The sequence below is a fragment of the Gorilla gorilla genome, chromosome 18, assembly GCF_029281585.2.
Source record: "Gorilla gorilla gorilla isolate KB3781 chromosome 18, NHGRI_mGorGor1-v2.1_pri, whole genome shotgun sequence".
Classification (NCBI taxonomy): Eukaryota; Metazoa; Chordata; class Mammalia; order Primates; family Hominidae; genus Gorilla; species Gorilla gorilla.
In genome coordinates, this window is record NC_073242.2 from 22,956,500 (window position 1) to 22,980,393 (window position 23,894).

Here is a 23,894-nt window from a genome sequence, read left to right on the forward strand (position 1 = left end):
TCTCAGGATCTCCTGGGAGCTCTGTCAAAATACACATCCCTAGGCCCCACTCCTGGAGAATCTGAGTGAGCAGTTCTGGGCCCAGGCCCAGGAATCTGTATTGACAACAGGCTCCCTGGTGATTCTGATAATCAATCTTGGATGGGGATCCAGGAGGGGACCATATACTCCCCAGAGGGGGAGCCACTGCCTTGCTGCTCACACTCATGGCGTTATGACTTCCATAACTGCTTTATCCCCACCTCTCCACACAAACTAGCCAACGTCATATGGGGAATCTGCTGTGGTCACACCTTCCTTAACCTCCTGGGCCTCAATTTCTTCATGATGATGGGGATAACAATGATACTTACCTCCTAGCTTTGCTGTGAAGCTTCAATGGGATTATAGATGTAAGACACTGGGAACAAAGCCTGGAACAGGGTAAGGATTAAGGGCTGCCATTACTTCCCCAAGGGGAGGCAGGGAGGCCCCCAGGAGTGGGCTGGCCGGGCGTGTTGGGAAGGGTGGTGTAAGAATGCCAGGGGAAGCTTCTCTATCCGGCCTCCCGGGTTCCAGCAGGGAGAACCAGCAGCAGCCTCGTGGCCAAGGCCAGAGTCCCAGGGCCAAGTCTGTCACGTGTCTGTGCGATGACTTGGATGTCATGAGAAGCTGGATGTGACCAGATGGAAGGGTGCTCTGCACCCTGTGGTGGGCTCAGTGTGACTGGGTCTGTGTCTTTCCCAGGACAGATAAGAGGCAGCATTTCCTGTGTGTTGAGTTTCTTCTTGGTCTTCAGGGCCTCCAGGGGAGCTGCATCTGGAAGTCTCTGGCAGAGGCTGGAAAAGGAATCAGAACTGTGTGTGTGTGTGTGTGTGTGTGTGTGTGTGTGCGCGCACGTGTGTGTGTGAGCATAAGTGTTGTGGCCACTTGTGTGAATCTATGTATATGGGGTTCGGGGCTAGGATGGACGTGTGTTACAATGACATGAGGCTGTGGAGGTCAGAGAGAGGGCATCTTCTGTGCAAGCCTCTGCACACATGACCATGTGTGTGTTTTTGCTCATGCATAATGGTACAAGTGGGGGTGAGGCTGGTGGCTGTAAACTGAGCCACTGAGTCACCCTCCCTTGAACGAGGGGACCAGCCTCTGTGCATGCCCATGAGTTGGTCACTGGCTGTGGGTCACTTCCAAGAGGTTGCTGAGGGGTCTCCTAACCTCCCAGGCCTCACCCCCAGCAGCTGGGGGTGGGTGCACCAGCCTGATGAGGGGATCTTGTGATCAGCACGCAGCTGCGTATGAGGCAGTAGCCCTTGAGCATGTGTGAGCATGAGTGTGAACATTTCCCACCACCAAGTTGCAGCCAGAAAGGCGGCTGGCAAAGCACAGCTCTTGCCCTGCTAGGGCCCTCGAGCAGTGGCTGGGGTCCTGCTAGCAGCTCCCACGCCACCCATAAAAACCCCTCTTGGCCTCCACAGTGTAGCCTCAACGGGACCCAGTGCACCTTCCGGAACTTCACCAGCGCTACCCAGGCAGTGACAGAGTGGTACATCCTGCAGGCCACCAACATCTTTGCACAGGTGCCACAGCAGGAGCTGGTGGAGATGAGCTACCCCGGCGAGCAGATGATCCTGGCCTGCCTGTTCGGAGCTGAGCCCTGCAACTACCGGTGAGAGCCACCCCAAGCCCACCCGGCCAGGCCCTGGCACCGAGAGGCAGTGGCATGTTACGGTTGGGAGCACAGCCTGCCAGGGTTCCAATCCTGCCCGGCCACTTACCGGCTATCTGCAGCACAGTTTTCTGTGCCTCGGTGTCTTTTAGGTCCTGTTTCCTGGAGGCAGAGCCTGAGGCAGGGATGCATTGAAGAGCTCGCGAAGCATTGAGAGAACTGTGTTAGGAAAAGTCTGCAGGGAAAATGGGATAAGGAAGGAGGATTTAGAACATGTAGGAAAAGGAGAAAATAGAAAAAGAAAAAGAAAAAGGAAAGACTGGGTGTGGTGGGTGGGTGGCTTACCCCTGTAGTCCCAGCACTTTGTGAGGTGGAGACGGGAGGATCGCTTAAGACCAGGAGTTCAAGACCAGCCTGGGTAATATAGTGAGACTCCAGCTCTAGAAAATAGTAAAATAAATTAAATTTTAAAAGGAAGGAGGAAAAAGTTAAACAAGGATGTGGTCTCAGGTAAAGTCTAGGCTCAGCTTGATCTGTGGGAGGATCTGGAGCATAAACTGAACCAGAGTGGTCCTCCCTTGAAGGAGGGGACCAGATTTTCTGCGTGCCCCGTGAGCTGGTCACTGGCTGTGGGTCATTCCCAACAGGTTGATGAGGTGTCTCCTAACCTCCCAGACCTCACTCCTAGCAGCTGGGGGTGGGTGCACCAGCCCGATGAGGGGATCAGGGTGGGCACCCAGGCATCTGTTGCCTCAGTTTTCTCATCTCTGAAGCAGGAACAATAATCGTAGCTTCTTCATAGGGTCATTGAGAAGAGTAAATGAGTAAGTTCATGGCAGCACCTAGAACAAGGCTATGAGGCTGGGCATGGTGGCTCATGCCTGGAATCCCAGCACTTTGGGAGGCTAAGGCAGGAGGATCGCTCGAGACCAGGAGTTCAAGACCAGCCTGAGCAACATAGCGAGACCTCATCTCTACAAAAAATCAAAACCCAGCCAGATATTGTCATGCTCACCTGTAATCCCAACTACTCAGGAGGCTGAGGAGGGAGGATCACTTGAGTCCAGGAGGTCGAAGCTACAGTGAGCCATGATCATGCCACTGCACTCCAGTCTGGGTGACAGAATGAGACCCTGTCTCTAAAAAAAAAAACAAAAAAAACACAAGGTTATATAAGTGTTTCCTGTAAATATTCTTTTTCCCTAACAACCTTTAATATGAGAGACTGGCAGAATGAGGGTAATGGTAACTCTGGAGGTTTAGGTCTTCTTGCAATTGACCCACAGATTCCCACCTCCTTGGCCTCCCAGCTCCTGGCAAACCAACCCTGGGCCTAAGCATCAGGTGTTGTCCCAGTCTCTAGGACAACCAGAAAGGGGGAATCTCCATTCTATCCCCTCCTAACAGCCTCCAGAGAGCTCAGCCGGCAGAAGCACATGGGAAGGAGGCCTGAGGATGGGCAGGAACACTGCTGAGGCCTCAGAGCCCCTTGTCGGCCTCCTGACCCAGCCTCCAGGTGTGGGGTATGCCACACCCACCTCGGCCCCACCCCAGGTTTCAGCCAGTCCTGTTTCTGAGATTCGATGGTATCCTCCTTGATCTGGGGCCTCCAACGCTCACACTTCAGGCCTCTGTGGAAAGGAGCTTTTAGCTGAATCTTAATGCTGTGGGCACGTGACAGGCTTCCAAGCTCACCTCCCAGGGACTGGGGTTGCAGGCAGCTCTCTGAACTCAGAACCTTCCAGAATCTCTAATGAGAATTCTTCAGAAAGCTCTGGGGCCTCTATCCCCTCAAAATGCACAGGTGCAACCGGACATGTGGCTCATGCCTATAAGCCCAACACTTTGGGAGGCCAAGGCGGGTGGATCACCTGAGGTCAGGAGTTCGAGACTAGCCTGGCCAACATGGCGAAACCTTGTCTCTACTAAAAATACAAAAATTAACCAGGAGTGGTGGTGCACATCTATAATCCCAGCTACTTTGGAGGCTGAGGAAGGAGAATTGCTTGAACCCCAGGGGCGGAGGTTGTAGTGAGCAGAGATCACGCCACTGCACTTCAGCCTGGGCAGCAGAGTGAGACTCTGTATTAAAAAGGAAAAAACAAATGCACAGGCACACATGGGCAGGGTTCTTGCACACAATGTCAAATAATTCAAGGCCACTAAGCAGGACAGAGTAGCACATATGTCCCATTGTACAGATTAGCAAAAGGTGGTTCCCATAGGTGGAAGATTTGACTGATGGCGCCCTGCTGATGGGATACCCTCTTCCTTGAGGGCCACCCCATGGCTAGCTGGTCACAGTCTGTGTTTCAGCCTAACTGTCTTGGCCAGGGTCCTTTGCTCAGGGCACACCCGCCAACCACACCTGCCATAAGGCTAGGGATACCAAACAGACTACTGTAACGTCCACAAGCACATTCATCTCACCCGCTCAGCTGAAAGAGAGCTGTAACACTGCAACTTCAAGTGCATGGCCCATCTGCTCAGTGAGAACACGCCCAGGAGCGAGAGTGGGGCAGGAAAGTGAACCTGCTGTCAACTCCCTACCCATCCAACGGGATCCCAGTGTTCAAGGGTGTGTGTTCCACACATAGCCCAGCCCCGAAAGCTGTGCCGGCCACCTCATGGGTAGCTGGGCTGGGCTGGGTATAGCTGGCCTGTTGTCAACATGGCGCCCTCCAAAGGGAGCCCCATTTGAGTCATATGGGCTGAGGGTGAGGGACGGGTGCCCTTGGGGGCAAGGGAAGCTAAAGAACTGTTAGCAGAAACAGGGAAAATAGCTGGCTGATGGGCCACTAAAACCCCCAAATATTGGCCACGTAACTTCTGCCATGTGGCCGTGGCAAGGGGTAGGGAGTAAGTGTAATGAAAGGGTCAAGGCTTGGGGTCTGGGGTTAGTCCACCTAGACTCAAATCCTGGCTCCATCTTACAAGCTGTGTGACCTTGAACAAGTTTCTTAGCCTTGCTGTGCCTCAGTTTCCCTCCTCTGTAAAATAGGGGAGAGAACAATACCTACCCTACACAGTTACTTTGAATATTAAGTGAATTAATATGCATGAGTAACTGACCCTACTACAGGGCTTAATAAATAATAGTTATAACTATTACTTTTATAATAGTTTTATAACCCACATTTTAGGCTGGGCTCAGTGGCTCATGCCTGTAATCCCAGCACTTTGGGAGGCCGAAGCTGGCAGATCACTTGAGACCAGGGGTTCGAGACCAGCCTGGACAAGAAGGCAAAACCCCATCTCTACTAAATATGCAAAAATTAGCCAGGTGTGGTGGCGCATGCCTGTAATCCCGGCTACTCAGGTGACCGAGGCACGAGAATCACTTGAACCCGGAAGGCGGAGGTTGCAGTGAGCCGAGGTTGTGCCACTGCACTCCCGCCTGGGCGACAGGGGGAGACTCTCTTAAAAAACAGCAACAAAAACAAAAAAACCCATTTGACAAGGAATGCAAATTCAATAATTATGCCAACATTTACTGGGCCTTTCTCATCCCTGTAGGTGTCAGGCACTATTCTAAGCACTTTGCATGTTAAAATTGCTTTCACCCTGACAACAAAGTCATGAGAAAGGAGCTGTTATTTTCCCCTTATTTTATTTTTTTAAGAGACAGGGTACCACTATGTTGCCCAGGCTGGTCTCAAACTCCTGGCCTCGAGTGATCCTCCCACCTCAGCCTCCCAAAGTGCTGGAATTACAGGCATGAGCCACCACGCCCAGCCTTCCCCATCATTTTATAGTTGCTGTAACCTGCCCAGAGAGGTTAAGTAACATCTCTGAAGTCACACAGTTGGTGAGTGGCAGAGCTAGCAGTCTGGGCCAGGCCCACCCCGCGTCACTCTATTGCCTCATCAGAAAGGGTGATCGTCATCTTCCCTCCCTACCCATCTCTCCCAAGCCTATTTCCCCAGCCCTCGGCAGGTCCCAGTGAAAGGTACCACCCAGGCACCTTAGCATAGAGATCTCAGCCAACTGCTCTCTGAGCTCTTCCTCACTCCCACAGTTGACTGGTCACCTGCCTTCCTGAGTCAGCCTTGGACACAGCTGTGGGAATGTGCCTCTCTGCTCTCCCGGTGCTGGGCCACAGACACTGTGGCCCCTGCTTCCTCCCTCTCTCTCTGACTCCATCCTGTCCCCCTCCTAACATGACAAACACTCTAGAAGCAGCAGCTGCAGAATTAGGAAAATGTGAGCCGCATGTGGACCCAAACACCAAACTGCCTGGACTTGAATGTCAGCTCAGTATGTGACTGGGCATGCTACTTAGCCTTTCTGTGCCTCAGTTTCCTCATCTGGAAAGTGGGGACAGTGAAATAACCACATAGCATTATTGGGGGATTAAATGAGAACATATGCAAAGTACCTGGTGCAATGCCTGGCACATAGCAAACATTATAGGAGCATTTTTTTAAAAAGGCTTTTGGGCCGGGCATGGTGGCTCACGCCTATAATCCCAGCACTTTGGGAAGCCGAGGCAGGCAGATCACCTGAGGTCAGGAGTTTGAGACCAGCCTGGCAAACATAGTGAAACCCCATCTCTACTAAAAATACAAAAATTAGCTGGGTGCAGTGGCTCACGCCTGTAATCCCAGCTACTCGGGAGGCTGAGGTAGGAGGCTGAACCCAGGAGGCAGAGGTTGCAGTGAGCTGAGATCATGCCACTGCACTCCAGCCTGGGAGAGAGAGCGAGACTCCATCTCAAAAAAAATAAAAATAAAAATAAATAAATAAATAAATAAATAAATAAATAAATAAATAAAAAGGCTTTTGGCCAGGTGCGGTGGCTCACTTAATCCCAGCACTTTGGGAGGCCAAGGAGGGAGAATCGCTTGAGGCCAGGAGTTTAAGACCAACCTGAGCAACATCGTGAGACCCCCCATCTCTACAAAAAACAATTTTAAAATAACAAAATTAGCCCGGCGTGGTGGTACACACCTGTAGACTCAGCTACTCTGGTGGCTGAGGGGGAAGGATCACTTGAGCCTGGGAGTTTGAGGCTGCAGTGAACCAAGATCACACCACTGCATTCCAGCATTCCAGCCTGGGTGACAGAGTGAGACTAAAATATAGAGAGAGAGACTTTGTTGTTGTTGGTGGTGGTGGTGGTTTTTTTTTTTTTTTTTTTTTTTTTTGAGACGGAGTTTTGTTCTTGCCCCCAGGCTGGAATACAATGGCATGATCTCCACTCACTGCAACCTCTGCCTCCCGGGTTCAAGTGATTATCGTGTCTCAGCCCCCCGAGTAGCTGGGATGACAGGCGTGCACCACCACACCTGGCTAATTTTTGGTTTTTTGTTTTTGTTTTTGTTTTTTGTTTTGTTTTGTTTTGTTTTTTTGAGACGGAGTCTCACTCTGTCGCCCAGGCTGGAGTGCAGTGGCACTATCTCGGCTCACCACAAGCTCCGCCTCCCGGGTTCACACCATTCTCCTGCCTCAGCCTCCCAAGTAGCTGGGACTACAGGCAGCCGCCACCACGACCGGCTAATTTTTTGTATTTTTAGTAGAGAAAGGGTTTCACTGTGTTAGCCAGGATGGTCTTGATCTCCTGACCTCATGATCCACCCGCTTCAGCCTTCCAAAGTGCTGGGATTACAGGCATGAGCCACTGCGCCCGGCGTAAATTTTGTATTTTTAGTAGAGACAGGGTTTCACCATGTTTGCCAGGCTGGTCTCAAACTTCTGACCTCAGGTTATCCGCTGCCATAGCCTCCCAAAGTGCTGGGATTACAGGCATGAGCCACCGCACCTGGCCTAGAGAGACTTTTTATTGAGGAATAGTTTTAGATTTACAGAAAAACCACAGCCTCCAACTCCTGGACTCAAGTGATCCTCCCTCCTCAGCCTCCAAAAGTACTAGGATTACAGATGCGAGCCACTGTGCTGGCCTTTGCTCTGTACTTTGGAAAGGAGTCACTAAATTCAGACTACGCTCAGGGGAAGGGGAAGGGAGTGGCCAGCGGGAAAGGAGCATTGAGCTCCACCCCTCCTAGAGAGAAGAATATATATTGTATTGTTTGGAATTCTTCTGTAAAGGAAGATTTGTCTCTTCTCCTCCATTCATTTATTTATTCCATCATTTATTGACACAGTATGGACTCCTGTAGATTTAGGTTGTAATCCAATTCCATGTTATCTATTCTCTTACTTAAATTCTTCTAGCTTTGGCCACTCTGTCAGTTAGCACCTGTGTGTCTTTGATATGTCCTCACCTGGGTGGGTTTTTTAACTTTTGCCTACTTTCTGGCACTACAGGGTGCCCCTGCCCTAGAATCAGCCATTTCTCTAAAGAGCTCTGTTTGGTTTTTTGGTTGTTTTGTTTGTTTGTTTGTTTGTTTTTGTTTTTGTTTTTTTGAGATGGGATCTCACTCTGTTGCCCATACTGGAGTGCAGTGGCACAATCGCATGCCCGATTAATTTTTTTATTTTGTAGAGATGGGGTCTCCCTATGTTGCCCAAGCTGGTCTCAAACTCCTGGCTCAAGCAATCTTCCCACTTCAGCCCCCCAAAGTGCTGGGATTACAGGAGAGAGCCAACAAGACTTGCCCAAGCTCTGGTTTTTTAAATTGAAGAATGGTATTTAGAAACCAAGATCTGGGCCAAGCATGGTGGCTTATGTATGTAATCCCAGCACTTTGGGAGGCCGAGGTGGAAGGATTGCCTAAGCCCAGGAGTTTGACACCAGCCTGGCCAACATGGCAAAACCCCATCTCTACTAAAAATACAAAAATTAGCCGGGTGTGTTGGCATGCACCTGTAATCCCAGCTACTAGGGAGGCTGAGGCAGGAGAGTCACTTGAACCTGGGAGGCAGAGGTTGTAGTGAGCCAAGATCATGCCACTGCACTCCAGCCTGAGCAATCTCAAAAAAAGTAAATAAAGTTAAATAAAATTTAAAAATAAAGAAACCAAGATCTGGGCATATATAAGCATTATTATTACTATGGTTGTTGTTGTTTCAGGGATTATCCAACTAGTTTCTGCCCTGGAAAGTCTTTCCTGACCTCTGCCCACACAACAGTGGTTACACTGCTTCCTGCTAGGATGCTCTATTTCCCAGTCTTTTCTGGAGGCTCACTGGTCTCTGTCTGCATGCCTGGCTCCCAGCCCAGCAGAGATTTCTGTAGGGAAACACCTGGCTCTGGAATCAGAGGCAGCCAGTCCTGGGAGCAGCCTCTCTTGGTGAAGAGTATTATCAACAAGCAAATAGTTGGCACGCACGTGGAGACCAAGAGCATGGCGCGGGCAGGAGGGGACCAGGCCACACCCCATGCAGCCTCCTGCTCCTGGGCTGCATCTGACCAAGACAGTTCCTTGGGAACACTATGTCCCCACGCCCTGGGGCGAGGTCTCTCCTTCAAGAGCAGGGCCTGGATTGAGCTGGTTTGCTCTGCTCTGTTCTTTTCCTGTGGCCACAGCCCTGATCCCACAGTTTATAGACTCCATGGTGCCCGCCCAGAGCTATTTCTTCCCTCTGGGGCTTTGCCTGTGTTGTGTCCCTGCCTGGTGAGCCCTTTCTCCTCCCCACCCTGTAGACTTAGCCATCGCTTACTTGTTCATAAAGTCTCAGCTCAGGCCTCCCCTCCTCCAGGAAACCTTCCCTGACTCGCTCCCCACTCTCCATTGGGACTTGGGTGTCACTTCTCCATACTTATCTCTGTCGATGCTCTTATCGCCTATTGTAATTTATTCATCAAATATTTACTGAGTGTCTGTGTGCTCTGTACCAGACCCTGGGCATGGAGCTGTGAACAGTAGCAGCCAAGATTTTTTGAGTATTACAGTATGCTAGGCATCCACCCCTTGCCGCAGTCATGTAGGGTGGGTGCCAGTATTATCTGGTGTTACAAATGGGGAAAGTGAGGCACGAAGACGTGACGTAACCATCCCAAAGCTCACCAGCTGCTAAGGGACACAGCCAGAATTGAAATCAAGCAGGCTGGCTCTGTGGCCTGTGCTCTTGACCTCTGAGCTCTTCTCCTTCCAGACAGACAAGGTCATGCTCCCTCCCCGGGCTTATGTTCTAAGCAGGAGACAGCTAAGTGAGCAATTAAATCAAGAAGATAATTTCAGGCCAGGCACAGTGGTGGATGCCTATAATCCCAGCATTTAGGGAGGCTGAGGCCAGAAGATCACTTGAGGCCAGGAGTTCAAGACCAGCCTGGGCAACATAGCAAGACCCCATCTCTACAAAAAATTTTACAAATTAGCTGGGTGTGGTGGCACATGCCTGTAGTCCCAGCTACTCAGGAGGCTGAGGCAGGAGAATATCTTAAGGCCAGGAGTTTGAGGCTGCAGTAAGCTATGATCACGCCATTGCACTCCAGCCTGGGCAACAGAGTGACACCCTGTCTCTACCAAAAAAAAAAAAAAGGAAGATGATTTCAGATTCTGATGTATCTGATAAAGAAGATAATCAACTGGTGGAAGGGCCAGGTGCAGTGACTCACCCTGTAATCCTAGCACTTTGGGAGGCCAAGGCGGGTGGATCACCTGAGGTCAGGAGTTCAAGACCAGCCTGACCAACATGGTGAAACCCTGTCTCTACTAATAATACAAAAATTAGCCAGGCATGGTGACGCATACCTGTAATCCCAGCTACTCAGGAGGCTGAGGCAGGAGAATCGCTTGAACGGGAAGGCAGAGGCTGTAGTGAGCCGAGATCATGCCACTACACTCCAGCCTGGGCAACAAGAGTGAAACTCCATCTCAAAATAAATAAATAAATAAATATAAATAAACTGGTGGAAAAGATCTAGAGTAACTAGGTAGAAAAGTCTATTACTATTAGTAATAAAGTACTATTAACTAATAGTTCTAGTCCATCACTTTGCATAGGGGTTCAGGGAGGCCTCAGAGCAGATAAAAGCTGAAGGATGGGGAGAAGCCAGTATCTGAAGAGCTGGTTAGAGAATATTCCAGGCACAAAGGACAACAGAGGCAAAAGCCTTGAGCTTGGAGACGTCTAGAGTGTCGCTGGAGTGTAGGGAACGAGACATAGAAGGCCAGCATAGGGACTTTGCACTTTATTCTGTGAGTGACAAGAAGCCTTTGGAGGGTTCTCAGAAAGGGAGTACTGTGGTCTGACTCACAAATTTAAACAATCACCCTGACTGCTGTGCAGAAGGAAGACTTTAAGGATGAGCAGAGGCAGAGGCTCCAGCAAGAATCCAGACATGAGATGCTGGTGACTTGGGCCAGGGTGGGAGCGTCTGAGGTGGAGACAGGTGGACAGACTAAAGTCACATCTTGGAGCCTGGCGTGGTGGCTCACACATGTAATCTCAGCACTTTAGGAGGCTGAGGTGGGAGATCACCTGAGGTCAGGAGTTCAAGACCAGCCTGGCCAACATAGTGAAACACCATCTCTACTAAAAATACAAAAATTAAGCCAGGCATGGTGGCTCACGCCTGTAATCCTAGCACTTTGGGAGGCTGAGGTGGGTGGATTGCCTGAGGTCAGGAGTTCGAGACCAGCCTGGCCAACATGGTGAAACCCCGTATCTACTGAAAATACAAAAATTAGCTGGTTGTGGTGGCAGGCACCTATAATCCCAGCTACTCGGGAGGCTGAGGCAGGAGAATCACTTGAACACAGAGGGCAGAGGTTGCAGTGAGCTGAGATGGCACCACTTCACTCCAGCCTGGGGTGAAACAGCAAAACTCCATCTCAAAAACAAAAAAATATATAGTTGGGCGTGGTGGTGCCTGCCTGTAATCCCAGCTACTCAGGAGGCTGAGGCAGGAGAATTGCTTGAATCCGGGAGGCAGAGGCTACAGTGAACCAAGATCACGCCATTGCACTCCAGCCTGGGCAACAGAGCAAGACTTTGTCAAGAAAGAGAGAAAGAGAGAAAAAGGGAGGAAGGGAGGAAAAGAAAAGAGAGAAAGAGAGAAAGGGAGGAAGGGAGGAAGGAAGGAAAAGGAAAGAAAGAGAGAAAGAAAAAGAAAGGAAGGAAGGAGAAAGAAAGAAAGAGAAGGAGGAAGAGAAAGAAAAGAGAGAAAAAAAGAAAAGAGAGAAAGAAAGAGAAAGAAAAAGAAGGAAAGAAAGAAAAAGAAAGAAAAGAAAGAGAGAGAGAAAGAGAGAAGGAAAGAGAGAAAGAAAGAAAGAAAGAAGAAAAGTCACATCTTGGAAGGAGAGGGGGGTTGATAGGATTCCACTCTCTGTCCTCTGCCACACTGGAAGCTGCAAAAGGCAGCCCTGTCTTGTTTTGCTCAGTATCCCTAGCCTAGCACCCACCTCGACAAACATTTATTGGGTGGAAAAATGTGGTTTCTTCCTGCTTCCCCTTGCACCGTTGAGGAAACCCAAGCTCAGAGGTTGAGTAAGCAGCTCAAATCTGTTGACAGTGGCAGAGCTTGGGTCGGCCCCCATATCCCATTTCACAGCCTGTCCTGGACCCAAGTCATTCTGCAAGTCAACTAGCTGAGACAAAAGATACAGGAAATGGCTTTCTTATCTGAAAACACGGGAAAATAACACCTGCCCTCGTGGCGTTATTTTGAGAATTAAATGAGATCATGAATACAGAAAGATTCAGCACAGGCCTGGCCCGTAAAAGTCACTCAGTGAATGTTTGCTGTGGAGCATAAGGCTTCAGAGACAATACTGCATGGCAGGTGACGTTGTGTGTATGTGCATTATTTGATGTACTTACTCTCATTCCTTCCTGTTTTTATTTTTATTTTTATTTATTTATTTTTTTTTTGAGACGGAGTCTGGCTCTGTCGCCCAGGCTGGAGTGCAGTGGCGCCATCTCAGCTCACTGCAAGCTCTGCCTCCCAGGTTCATGCCATTCTCCTGCCTCAGCCTCCTGAGTAGCTGGGACTACAGGCGCCCGCCACGACGCCCGGCTAATTTTTTGTATTTTTAGTAGAGACGGGGTTTCACCATGTTAGCCAGGATGGTCTCGATCTCCTGACCTCGTGATCCGCCCGCCTCAGCCTCCCAAAGTGCTGGGATTACAGGCGTGAGCCACCGCGCCCGGCCTTATTTTTAATTTTTTACAAATTATTATTGTTTTTTGATACAGAGTCTCACTCTGTTGCCCAGGCAGGAGTACAGTGGTGCAATCACAGCTCACTACAGCCTCAACCTCCCCAGGCTCAGGTGATCAATCCACATCAGCCTCCCAAGTAGCTGGGACTACAGACACTCACCACTACTCCTGGCTTTTTATTTTATTTATTTTATTTTTTATTTTTTGTAGAGACGGGGTCTCAATTCGTTGGCCAGGCTGATCTCAAACTCCTGGGCTCAGTTGGGCGCAGTGGCTCATGCCTGTAATCGCAGCACTTTGGGAAGCCAAGGTGTGGGGATCACCTGAGGTCAAGAGTTCAAGAGCAGCCTGGCCAACATGATGAAACCCCATCTGTACTAAAAATACACAAATTAGCCGGGTGTGGTGGCGGGTGCCTGTAATCCCAGCTACTCAGGAGGCTGAGGCAGGAGAATCTCTGAGATTCTCCTCAGCCTGGAGTGAGATCACACCACTGCACTCCAGCCTGGGCAACATAGTGAGACTCTGTCTCAAAAACAAACAAACAAACAAAACTCCTGGGCTCAAGTGATCCTCCCGCTTTGGCCTCCCAAAGTGCTGGAATTACAGGCATAAACCACCGCTCCCAACCTCCTCTTATTTTTAATAAATAAAAAAAGAACAACATAGAAACATCAAGAGATATTTTTTAAAGCTGCTTACTTTGGAGACTTGAGAACGTGCACTTCGACCGAACAGAGTTTGATGAACTCCAGCACACCAGTCATCAGAAGAGGCAAGGAGGAATTCTCCCCTGAGCCTTCTGGTGGGCCCAGGAGTTCCTCGGCTTGTGTCTGAAGGCCCCTGCCTCAGTCTTCAATGAGCTTCTCCTCTGTATCTGTCTCTCTTCTGTGTCTTCTAAGGATGCTTGTCATTTGATTTCGGGCCCACCTGGATAATCCAATATGACCTCATCTCGAGATCCTTAGCACATCTGCAAAGACCCTTTTTCCAAATAAGGTCACACTCATAGGTTCCGGGGCTGAGGACATGGATGTGCCTCTTTTGAGGTGTATACGAGACAGATGAAAACATCTGAGAAAGTTCTTTTTCATTTTTGTTGTTGTTGTTCGTTGTTGTTTTAGAGACAGGGTCTCACTCTGTCACCCAGGCTGGAGTGCAGTGGCACAATCATAGCTCAAGCAGCCTCAAACTCCTGGGCTCAAGCGATCCTCCCACCTCAGCCTCCCAAGTAACTGGGACTGCAGGCATGCACCACCACACCTGGCTAATTTTTGTATTTTTTGTAGAGATGAGGGTCTCACCATGTTGCCCAACCTGGTCTCAAACTCCTGGCCTCAAGCGGTCCTCCCACCTCAGCCTTCCAAAGTGCTGGGATTACAGGCGTAAGCCACCACGCCCGGCCAGAAAGTTCTTTTTCATAACTCATGGCCAAACCAGAGAGCCTGAGCCCCAACTCCAGAGAAACTCTCTTCACCTGCTTTCCCAAGGGAGCCTGGGAATCTCCCCTCTGGTTTGGACCAGAGGATGGACAGAATGACCTGTTGCTCGCCTCTCCCTTTTGGAGCCCCTCCAAGGAGGAAATGAAAGGTGGACGGCAGACAGTCGGGGGAGGCGTTGTCTGTGGTGGAACCTGCCCTGCAGCTGATGCTGTTTCTTTTAGGAACTTCACGTCCATCTTCTACCCTCACTATGGCAACTGTTACATCTTCAACTGGGGCATGACAGAGAAGGCACTTCCTTCGGCCAACCCTGGAACTGAATTCGGTGAGTTTTGGTTTATCGTGGGGCCAGAGCCATGAGGCTTTAACCACCCCCACAATGTGGGACTGAAAGACCATCAGCTGTTGCAGGGTGGGACTGAGGGGGGACCGAGGCATCAAGAGGAGTGGCCGCTACTGAGGCTCTACTGTGTGCCAGGGGAGGCCAGGCCAGGCGCTTCCTCAGCCATTCCCGCCCACGATGTTCAGAATCCCTGGGGTAGCAACTGGTGTTCCCATTTTGCTGATGAGCAAAGTGAGGACTTGGAAGCAGCACAGCTTCGTGGTCAAAAGCTCAAGCTTCAGCCAGGCGTGGTGGCTCATGCCTGTAATCCCAACACTTTGGGAGGCCGCAGCAGGAGGATTGTTCAAGCCCAAGAGTTCGAGACCAGCCTGGGCAACAAGGTGAAACCCCATCTCTTAAAAAAAAATACAAAAAATAGCGAGGCATGATGGCACGTACCTGTAGTCCCAGCTACTCAGGAGGCTGAGGCAGGAAGATCGCTTGAGCTGGGAAGGTCAAGGCAGCAGTGAGCCATGATCACACCACTGCAGCTCCACCATTTACTTGGGTGGTGTTCCTGAGCTCCAGAGCAACCTTCTCAAAGCCTTAGTTTCCCCATTCATAGATTAGTATATAGTAGCAGAGCAGAGCATTTAGTATAGTAAATCATATCTACCTTGTGAGCCATGATGACGAGTAAATAGTATAAGCCTTGTGAGTCATTACGATGTAATGTGGTAAATCGTTTCACCTGCCTAGGAAGTAGGGAATCCTCCATATATGCTGAGTATTCTGAGCAGTTTTTAAACAGCTTGTCCAGGACCATGCAGTTAATACATGGACCAAAGACACTGCACGTTCTTACCTGTAAGTGGGAGCTAAATGATGTGCACACGTGGATATAGAGTGTGGAAGGAGAGACATCAGAGACTTAGAGCGTGGGAGGGTAGGAGGCAGGTGAGGGACAAGAAATGAATGAGTACAGTATATATGATTCCAGTGAAGGTTACACTAAAAGCCTAGACTTCACCACTGTATAATAAGTCCATGTAACAAAACTGCGCTTGAACCCCTTACATTTATACAAATTAGAAAAAGAAAAGAAATACATAACAGTCTCTTAGTCTCTCTGCCTCTCTGGTGTACAGGTTTTTTGTTTGTTTGTTTGTTTTCTTGAGACAGGGTCTCACTCTGTCACCCAAACTGGAGTGCAGTGGCATGGTCATGGCTCACTGCAGCCTCAACCTCCTGGGCTCAGGTGATCCTCCCACCTCAGCCTCCTGAGGAGCTAGGATTGCAGGTGGCTAATTTTTTGTAGAGATAAGGTTTCATCCTGTTGCCCAGGTTGGTCTTGACCTCCTGGGCTCAAGCAATCTGCCCTCCTTGGCCTCTCAAAGTACTGGGATTACAGATGTGATCCACTGCACCCAGCTGTACAGTTCTTAAAGAAAGACAGAGACACACAGAGAGAAGCTGAAGGAGTCCATGGAAGTGAGGAAGTGGGGCATGGTGGATGACGGATCCCCCTCCCTCGGGGCTCATGGGTTGCACTGACCCCTAGAGAGGGGCTGGAGGACTCAGGCTGGCTGTGGTTTTGCGGCTTGTGAGCCGGGCACAGGTGGGAGAGGATCCCTCCTCCCATCTCTAGGTTCTGACCTCTGCAACCACCAAGAGGCAGGCTGTCATTCAGCGACCATCGGGGCTGCTGGCCAAGAGTAGGGCAGGTGAGCTGAGTGCCTTTCACTTAGCCCCCGTGCTGCTGAGAGCACTGCCACAGAGGTGCCAGTCAACTTACTCCCAGAGGCAGATGGTTATAGTCAGGGAGCCAGCTGCTGTATCAGAAGCCCAGCAAAAGCACTTCCTCACTGGAAGACCTCAGACAAGTCCCTTCACTTCTCTGTGCCTCAGTTTCTCCATCTGTAAAATGGGGACAATACTAGTACCTCCGTCATGCGGCCCTTGTGAGCATCCGAGGAGCTCATGTTTATTTTATTTTATTTTTGGAGATGGAGTCTCGCTCTCACTCAGGCTGGAGTGCAGTGGCGCAATCTTGGCTCACTGCAACCTCCGCCTCCTGGGTTCAAGCAATTCTCCTGCCTCAGCTTCCCAAGTAGCTGGGACTACAGGCATGCGCCACAATGCCCAACTAATTTTTGTATTTTTTTTTCTCTATTTTGATATGGAGTTTTGCTCTGTCGTCCTGGCTGCAGTGCAGTGGCGCAATCTCGGCTCACTACAACCTCTGTCTCCCAGGTTCAAGCAATTCTCCTGCCTCAGCCTCCCGAGTAGTTGGGATTACAGGTGCCCGCCACCATGCCTGGCTAATTTTTGTATTTTTAGTAGAGACGAGGTTTCACCATGTTAGCCAGGCTGGTCTTGAACTCCTGACCTCAAGTGATCTGCCCGCTTCAGCCTCCCAAAGTGCTGAGATTACAGGTGTGAGCCACTGTGCCCGGCCAAGGAGCTCGTGTTTAATGAAGCCCTTAGCACAGCACTCCGCAGGTAGCAAGTGCTCAACTAGCCCTTATTGTCCTAACCAGAGGGACTCAACTCCACATAGCTCAGGACCGTGGTGCGTGGGAGACTGGGTCCAGTCCCTTCCCTTGAGAACAGTCAAGTGGGGAAGGAAGACAGACAATAAAAGAACAATCACACAAATGAGGCAGGTACTCAGAAGGAAAGTTCCGGGGCTAGGAAAGTGTACAACCAAGACCCTGACACCTCATCTGAGCCATCAGGGAACGTTTCTGGAGGAAGTGATGCTGGTTGAGATCTGAAGGAAGAGCATGTGTTTCTAGGGGAAGGGAGGGGGCAGAGACAGCATTCCAGAGCTAGGGAATAGCACTCCAGAATGAGGAACAGCATTCCAGGTGAGAGAACAGAATTCCAGAGCAAGGAACAGCACTCCAGGTGAGGGAACAGCACTCCAGAGTGAGCAACAGCATTCCAGAGTGAGGGAACAGCATTTGCAAAGGCATAGCAGGAGGAAGGCGTGCAGAAGCTCGGAGGCATTGAACGGGGACAGCGAGGGCACCTGTGGTGTGAGGCGGGGTGGCATGGGTGGGCTGTGGCCATGCTATGCCTCCTTGATCTACCTCCTGATCAGAAAAGAGATCACGGGAGGCAAGAGACACCTAGGGAGGAGGCTACGTAAGAGCCTGCCTTGGAGATGATGGGGGCTTTGCAGAAGGCAAGCAATATTTGAGGACTGAGTTTTTGCAAAGTGGAGCCAGCCTCCTTCGCGGTCCCTGGAGGTCCCCTGGCTGGAGGGAGCTTGGAGAAATGGGTAGTGGGGTCTCCTTTCTGCCTCAGGAGAAAGTTCAGGCAGCCCTCACCCCACCCTCCCTACAGGCCTGAAGTTGATCCTGGACATAGGCCAGGAAGACTACGTCCCCTTCCTCGCGTCCACGGCCGGGGTCAGGCTGATGCTTCACGAGCAGAGGTCATACCCCTTCATCAGAGATGAGGGCATCTACGCCATGTCAGGGACGGAGACGTCCATCGGGGTACTCGTGGTATGGCCGGAGCCCAAGGGCAGTCCTAGAGGGTCTGAGGGTGGGAGCCCACCTGTCCAGGGCCAACTGCCCTTGGCCTGGGAGGAGGGGATCTGGGCCCCCCAGCCCTGGCCTTCCTTCCTTTTGGCTGGAATCCCCCCAGGGTGGCCAAGCTTTAGGGGAAGGTGAGCCCTCTGGCGCCCCCCCGGCACCTGCAGGGGTCCACAGCCCTGTGTCCCCAAATGCTTGATAGAAGGGAGGTGCAGAAAGGGCTTCCTGGGGTGACCAGGGTCCCCCTCAAGCCACCCCTCTAAACACAGGACAAGCTTCAGCGCATGGGGGAGCCCTACAGCCCGTGCACCGTGAACGGTTCTGAGGTCCCCGTCCAAAACTTCTACAGTGACTACAACACGACCTACTCCATCCAGGTGGGAAGGTGGTGCACGCCTCATGCCCCGGGGCCCCGTCCGGGTTTATGGGGCCAAGGCCTCAGTCCTCCGGGAGAGCTGGCCCCAGCAAGTCTGGCTCTGCTGGGCCTTTGTAGGTGGCCACGGGGCACCCCGGGCCTGTGGGACCAGTCACTTTCCTGGGCTCTCTCACCAGGGCATAGGGTTGGCCACTTCTCATCCCCACATGGGCAGGTGTACCCCTGGGGAAGCCCAGGGGATTATGGGGATCTTACTCTGGGGTTTCCCAAGATGAAAACAAAAAATAGCAGCTAACACCATCAAGCTTCCATTGTGTGTGAAATGCTGTGCTAAGGGCTGGAACACATTCCATCGTCATTTAATCTTTCAACTGCCTCCCACCATGAATCTACAATATAGTAATGACAGCAGCATTTATTGATAAACTCATAATAGCAGGCTTACCATGTGTTAGGCAGTCACTGTTGTAAGTAATTTACATGTATATTACATCATTTAACTTTCACAACAATCCTAAGATGTAGATACTATTATCATTCCCATTCTGGGAATGAGGAAATTGGGATTGACAGACCCCAGTTCAAATGCATCATCAATTTACCTGATAAGTCCCTTTTTTTTTTTTTTTTGAGATGGATTCTCGCTCTGTCACCCAGACTGGAGTGCAGTGGCGTGATATCGGCTCACTGCAACCTCTGCCTCCCAGGTTCAAGCAATTCTCTGCCTCAGCCTCCCGTGTAGCTGGGATTACAGATGCCCGCCTCCACACTGGCTAATTTTTTTGTATTTTTAGTACAGACGGGGTTTCACCAAGTTGGCCAGGCTGGTCTTGAACTCCTAACCTCGTGATCCAGCCGCCTCGGCCTCCCAAAGTGCTGGGATAACAGGCATGAGCCACCGCGCCCGGACTTTATTATTATTTTTTTAAAAGAGATTGCTGGGCATGGTGGCTCACGCCTGTAATCCCAGCACTTTGGGAGTGCGAAGCGGGTACATCACTTGAGGTCAGAAGTTCAAGACCAGCCTGGCCAACATGGTGAAACCCCGTCTCTACTAAAAATACAAAAAAAAAAAAAAATTAGCCAGGCGTCGTGGCACACGCCTGTAGTCCCAGCTGTGCAGGGGGCTGAGGCAAGAGAATTGCTTGAACCCTGGAGGCGGAGGTTGCAGTGAGCTGAGATCATGCCACTGCACTCCAGCCTGAGTGACAGAGTGAGACTCTTGTCTCAAAAAAGTAAAATAATAAAATAAAAAAGAGAGACAGGGTCTTGCTCTGTTACCCAGGCTGAAGTGCTGTGGTGCCATCATAGTTCACTGCAGCCTCGAACTCTTGGATTCAAGCAATCCTCCTGCCTCAGCCTCCCTAGTAGCCAGGACCACAGGCATGAGCCACCGTCCCTGGCTAATTTCTTAATTTTTAAAATTTTTTGCAGAGACAGAGTCTTGCTATGTTGCCCAGGTTGGTCTTGAACTCCTGGGCTCAAGCAAACCTCCCACTCTGGCCTCCCAAAGTGCTGGGATTATAGGCATGAGCCACTGCGCCCACTGGAAGTCCCTCTTTGTATCTGCCCTCAATCCCCCTTGCTGTAGCTGGAGGCTTCCTTCTCATCCTGATCTCCAGAGTTAACCCAGACCTGCCGCTAGTCCTGGCCCCCTTGGAGAGGGCAGACTGAATCCTTGCAAAGGTGACAAAAATGACCACTCGCTGATACTTCCTCTCCAGCCCAGTCTGCCTTGCCATATCAGTGCACTAAGGCATAACAAGAGGGCAGCCCAGTGCCTGCCTCAGTGTCTGGGTGCCCGAGCATGGCATGGTTTGCCCTTTCCCCTTAGGAAATGACCCTCCTGGTGCCCACCTGCCCACCCATTGCCTGGCTGGTTCGGCCACCTGGCGTCTGAAGGGACTTCTGCCCATTATGGAGAACTCTAGCTGTCATCTGAGCCTCTGGAGGGACAGACAGACAGACAGGACAGTACAGGGAGGTGGAAAACATGGAGAAGAAGGTACCAGCCCCAGAAACCTCATTCCAGGAAAACTGTATCTCTCGCTTCTTCTGGTGTGGTAGCCACCCAGGCCAGAAAACTTAGCCAAGAGCCAGGCCCTGATCGGGAGCTCTGCCCATCCCCATGGCCACCCCAACCAGGAGCAGGCTTGAGCCCACCCCAGCCTCCATCACAGGGCCTGGAAGGACTCCCACTTTCCAGATGAGACAGAGAGGTCTACAAGAATATAAGACGCCTTGGTGGGACGTGGTGGTGCATGCCTACAGTCCCAGCTATTCAGAGGCTGAGGCGGGAGGATCACTTGAGCCCAAGAGTTTGAGGATGCAGAGAGTTATGAGCATGCCACTGCACCCCAGCCTGGGCAACAGAGTGAGACCCTATCTCAGGAAAGAAGAAAAAAAGAAAAAAAAAGAAAAAAAAGAGGCCAGGTGCGATGGCTCACACCTGTAATCCCAGCACTTTGGGAGGTCAAGGTGGGTGGATCACTTGAGGTCAGGAGTTCGAGACCAGCCTGGCCAACATAGTGAAACCCCGTCTCTACTAAAAATACAAAAATCAGCCGGGGGTGGTGGTGCATGCCTGTAATCCCAGCTACTCGGGAGGCTGAGGCAGGAGAATCACTTGAACCCGGGAGGTTGAGGTTGCAGTGAGCCGAGATCATGCCACTGCACTACAGCCTGAGCAACAGAGCAAGACTCCATCTCAAAAAAAAAAAAAAAAAAATGTAAAACACTTGCCCAAAACCCAGCTCTGGCTCCTCCTGGCCATGCCGTTTAATCTGCCTTCCAGCCCTGATTTCCTGCCCTCAGAGAGCCACAGACTCGTTAGGGGTAATAGAAAGGCAGGATGTAGGGACCTGAGACGGAGCCCGAGCCGCAGGAGGAACAGAAGAGGACTCGGGAGCGCAGGTGTGGAGGGGCGGGGCCGAGCGGAGAGAGGTAGGGAGGAGCTGGCCAGGGCTGTGTCCAGGAGCCCAGGGCAGTCAGGACCTAGGAAACTGGATAGGCAATGAAACACCAAGAACCACTGCCTCCATCCGTGCAGCGCTTCCTGAGCACCTGATGTGGCCCTGAATCCTCCCTCCCAACCTCAGGAGACAGGTGTCCTCAGCACCCTGTTTCACCTATGAGTAAACCAAGCCCCGGAGGGTCATGACTCGCCCTAGGACACATAGCTGGTCTCTGAGTGGACTGAAACCAGGTCAGAATGACCTGAAAGCCCAGTATGTTGGGGCCGAGTGAGTGGAGACTCATCACGTCCAGCCTCCTGGAGGCTGCCTGGGAGCCCTCCTCTTCCTCGCCCCACCAGGAGATGTTCTGCAGACCAGTGGGCCACTCACTTCCTCTGTCATCAGCTGTGCGTCAAGACGCCCAGAGATCATCCTTCTCCTGGCTTTCCCTGGGCAATTCCCTCTGGGAGGAAGGAGCACAGAGCCAGCCTGCCTGGCTTCCTCGGTGGCCTGTCAGGGTGCATCTGTGTCAGGTGCTTGGACGGAGGCTGGCATCCTCATAATGAGAGCTCTCTGAGCATTGGCTTTATTATTAGGGGCAAGCCGCTCTTCCCCATGTTGAAGGGTGAGGACCCCAGCTCTGAATGGTGGGACCTGGGATACTGCGGTCTGGCCTGGGTCCATCTGTGGGGTCCAGGGACCTGCTGCGAAGCCCAAAAGCGTCCAGGACTGTGGGGTCTGTAGCTGCAGCCAGTCATCTCACCACAGCTTCTCAGCCCTGGAGCACCTCCACCAGCTCACCTAGCTCCCTTAACTTGGGCATCACTTCTCTGGACACTCCTGGTGCTGGGATGGGGACATCACTGACCATGCCTGTGTTCTCTCCTTATGAACCCCCTACCCTCCCCAGGCCTGTCTTCGCTCCTGCTTCCAAGACCACATGATCCATAACTGCAACTGTGGCCACTACCTGTACCCACTGCCCCGTGGGGAGAAATACTGCAACAACCGGGACTTCCCAGACTGGGGTGAGCGGGGGCACGGGGGATTAGCACTCCAGCCATCTGGGGCCACAGAGGCTCTGACCATAGAGGAGGAGGCAGAGCTCAGTGCCCTCAGCAGAGTCCAGAGATGTGCCCAGGGTGGCTCCTCCACAGTCTGAGGTCCCTCCTACGATCCCCTCCCAGGCCTCCTTTCTGCAGGAGCCCAGCCTTCTCTCTGCTCCTCAATTTCATGAAGCATGGGCTTGAAACACATAAGCATAGGATGCACGTGTCCTTGTGGGCCTGTGTCTGTGTGCCACACAAATGCTCACATATGTGCAACCCTGGGCATGTGGCTGCTGGCGAGTGTGTGCCTGCACTCATGTTTCCAAGTGCACAAGTGCAAAGGCATTTCCACGCTTGCGTCCAAATGCACAAGAGCTGTTTGTGACTGCAGTGGGTTGCTGTATGTAGTTTATGCACAGGCACAAATCACTTCCAGGGTCTGCATTTGTGCACTCTGGCTTTTGTGCACGTGTGGGTGTGTGTGTGCACGTGCATGTTTGTATAAGGCCACGTGTCCATCTTCAGCATGTGTTCATGTCTATGTGGGCTCACTGGGTCTCTCTGCAAGGCGCTGGGTGGAAGGGGAGTGTGAGGAAGCCATTAGCATGATGGTAGCCTCCAAGGACTCGAAACCTGGAGTCACAACAGGAAGAAGAGCCCTGCTGGGCTCACAACCAATTGGAGCTGGGGCCTGGGAGCCCCAGCGGTCTGGAGTCCAACCACCAATGAATGTTGTCAGCAGGGTGCAGTGGCTCATGCCTGTAATCCCAACACTTTAGGAGGCTGCGGTGAGCAGATCACTTGATGCCAGGAGTTCGAGACCAGCCTGGCCAACAAAAAAAAAAAAGAAAGAAAGAAAGAAAGAAAAAAAAGTAAAAGAGAGAGAGAATAAAAAGAATGCCGTCAGCCGGAGACTCACCACTTACAACCAACACAAACTAAATGGGAAAACGTTATTCCTTCCAGTCACCCACCCTTTGTTCATGACCCCATAACCCTGTCCACCAGGCAAGGATGGGAATGGCCGGCAAAGGGAAAGCTGCTGGGACCCCCCTGAGCTGGGCCCCAGGCCAGGCTGGGGTGAAATGGCTGGAGGTCAGGGGCTGGGTGGGGAGTGGTGATTTTTCATGACACCTCCTCCCGCCACCTAACCACAGGGCCAGGAGAACAGAGGGGCCAGCCAGAGGCTCAGCAGGGGACAGGGGCACCTAAAAAGCCCCCTTAAACCTCTTGGCCGCCTTTCTGTCTCCTGCGCAGCCCATTGCTACTCAGATCTACAGATGAGCGTGGCACAGAGAGAGACCTGCATTGGCATGTGCAAGGAGTCCTGCAAGTGAGTGTGGGTGGGCGGGCACAGCAGTGGGCAGGCATGGAGGGGCATCATTGGCAGGGACCACAACAGGCCTGGCCTTCTCTTTCAGTGACACCCAGTACAAGATGACCATCTCCATGGCTGACTGGCCTTCTGAGGCCTCTGAGGTGAGACAGTTGGGGGCCAAGCTCCTGGCCCCCACCTTTGGCTGGGGACAAGTCTGGGCATAAGATGTG

The 23,894-nt window shown here is 51.5% G+C and overlaps 1 protein-coding gene across 2 annotated transcripts in view; it reads left to right on the forward strand.

Moving 5' to 3' along the window:
* SCNN1B (sodium channel epithelial 1 subunit beta) overlaps positions 1-23,894 on the forward strand; it is a 79,387-nt gene that overhangs the window by 51,535 nt on the left and 3,958 nt on the right. Inside the window, exons 4-10 of one of the 2 annotated variants that reach the window (XM_055365491.2) lie at positions 1,458-1,648; positions 14,322-14,425; positions 17,774-17,937; positions 18,237-18,344; positions 22,208-22,325; positions 23,604-23,679; positions 23,768-23,825. In XM_055365491.2, the coding sequence (XP_055221466.2) occupies positions 1,458-1,648; positions 14,322-14,425; positions 17,774-17,937; positions 18,237-18,344; positions 22,208-22,325; positions 23,604-23,679; positions 23,768-23,825 (819 nt within the window). The remainder of the gene's footprint in view (positions 1-1,457; positions 1,649-14,321; positions 14,426-17,773; positions 17,938-18,236; positions 18,345-22,207; positions 22,326-23,603; positions 23,680-23,767; positions 23,826-23,894) is intronic. The other variant, XM_055365492.2, reaches the window with a different exon arrangement.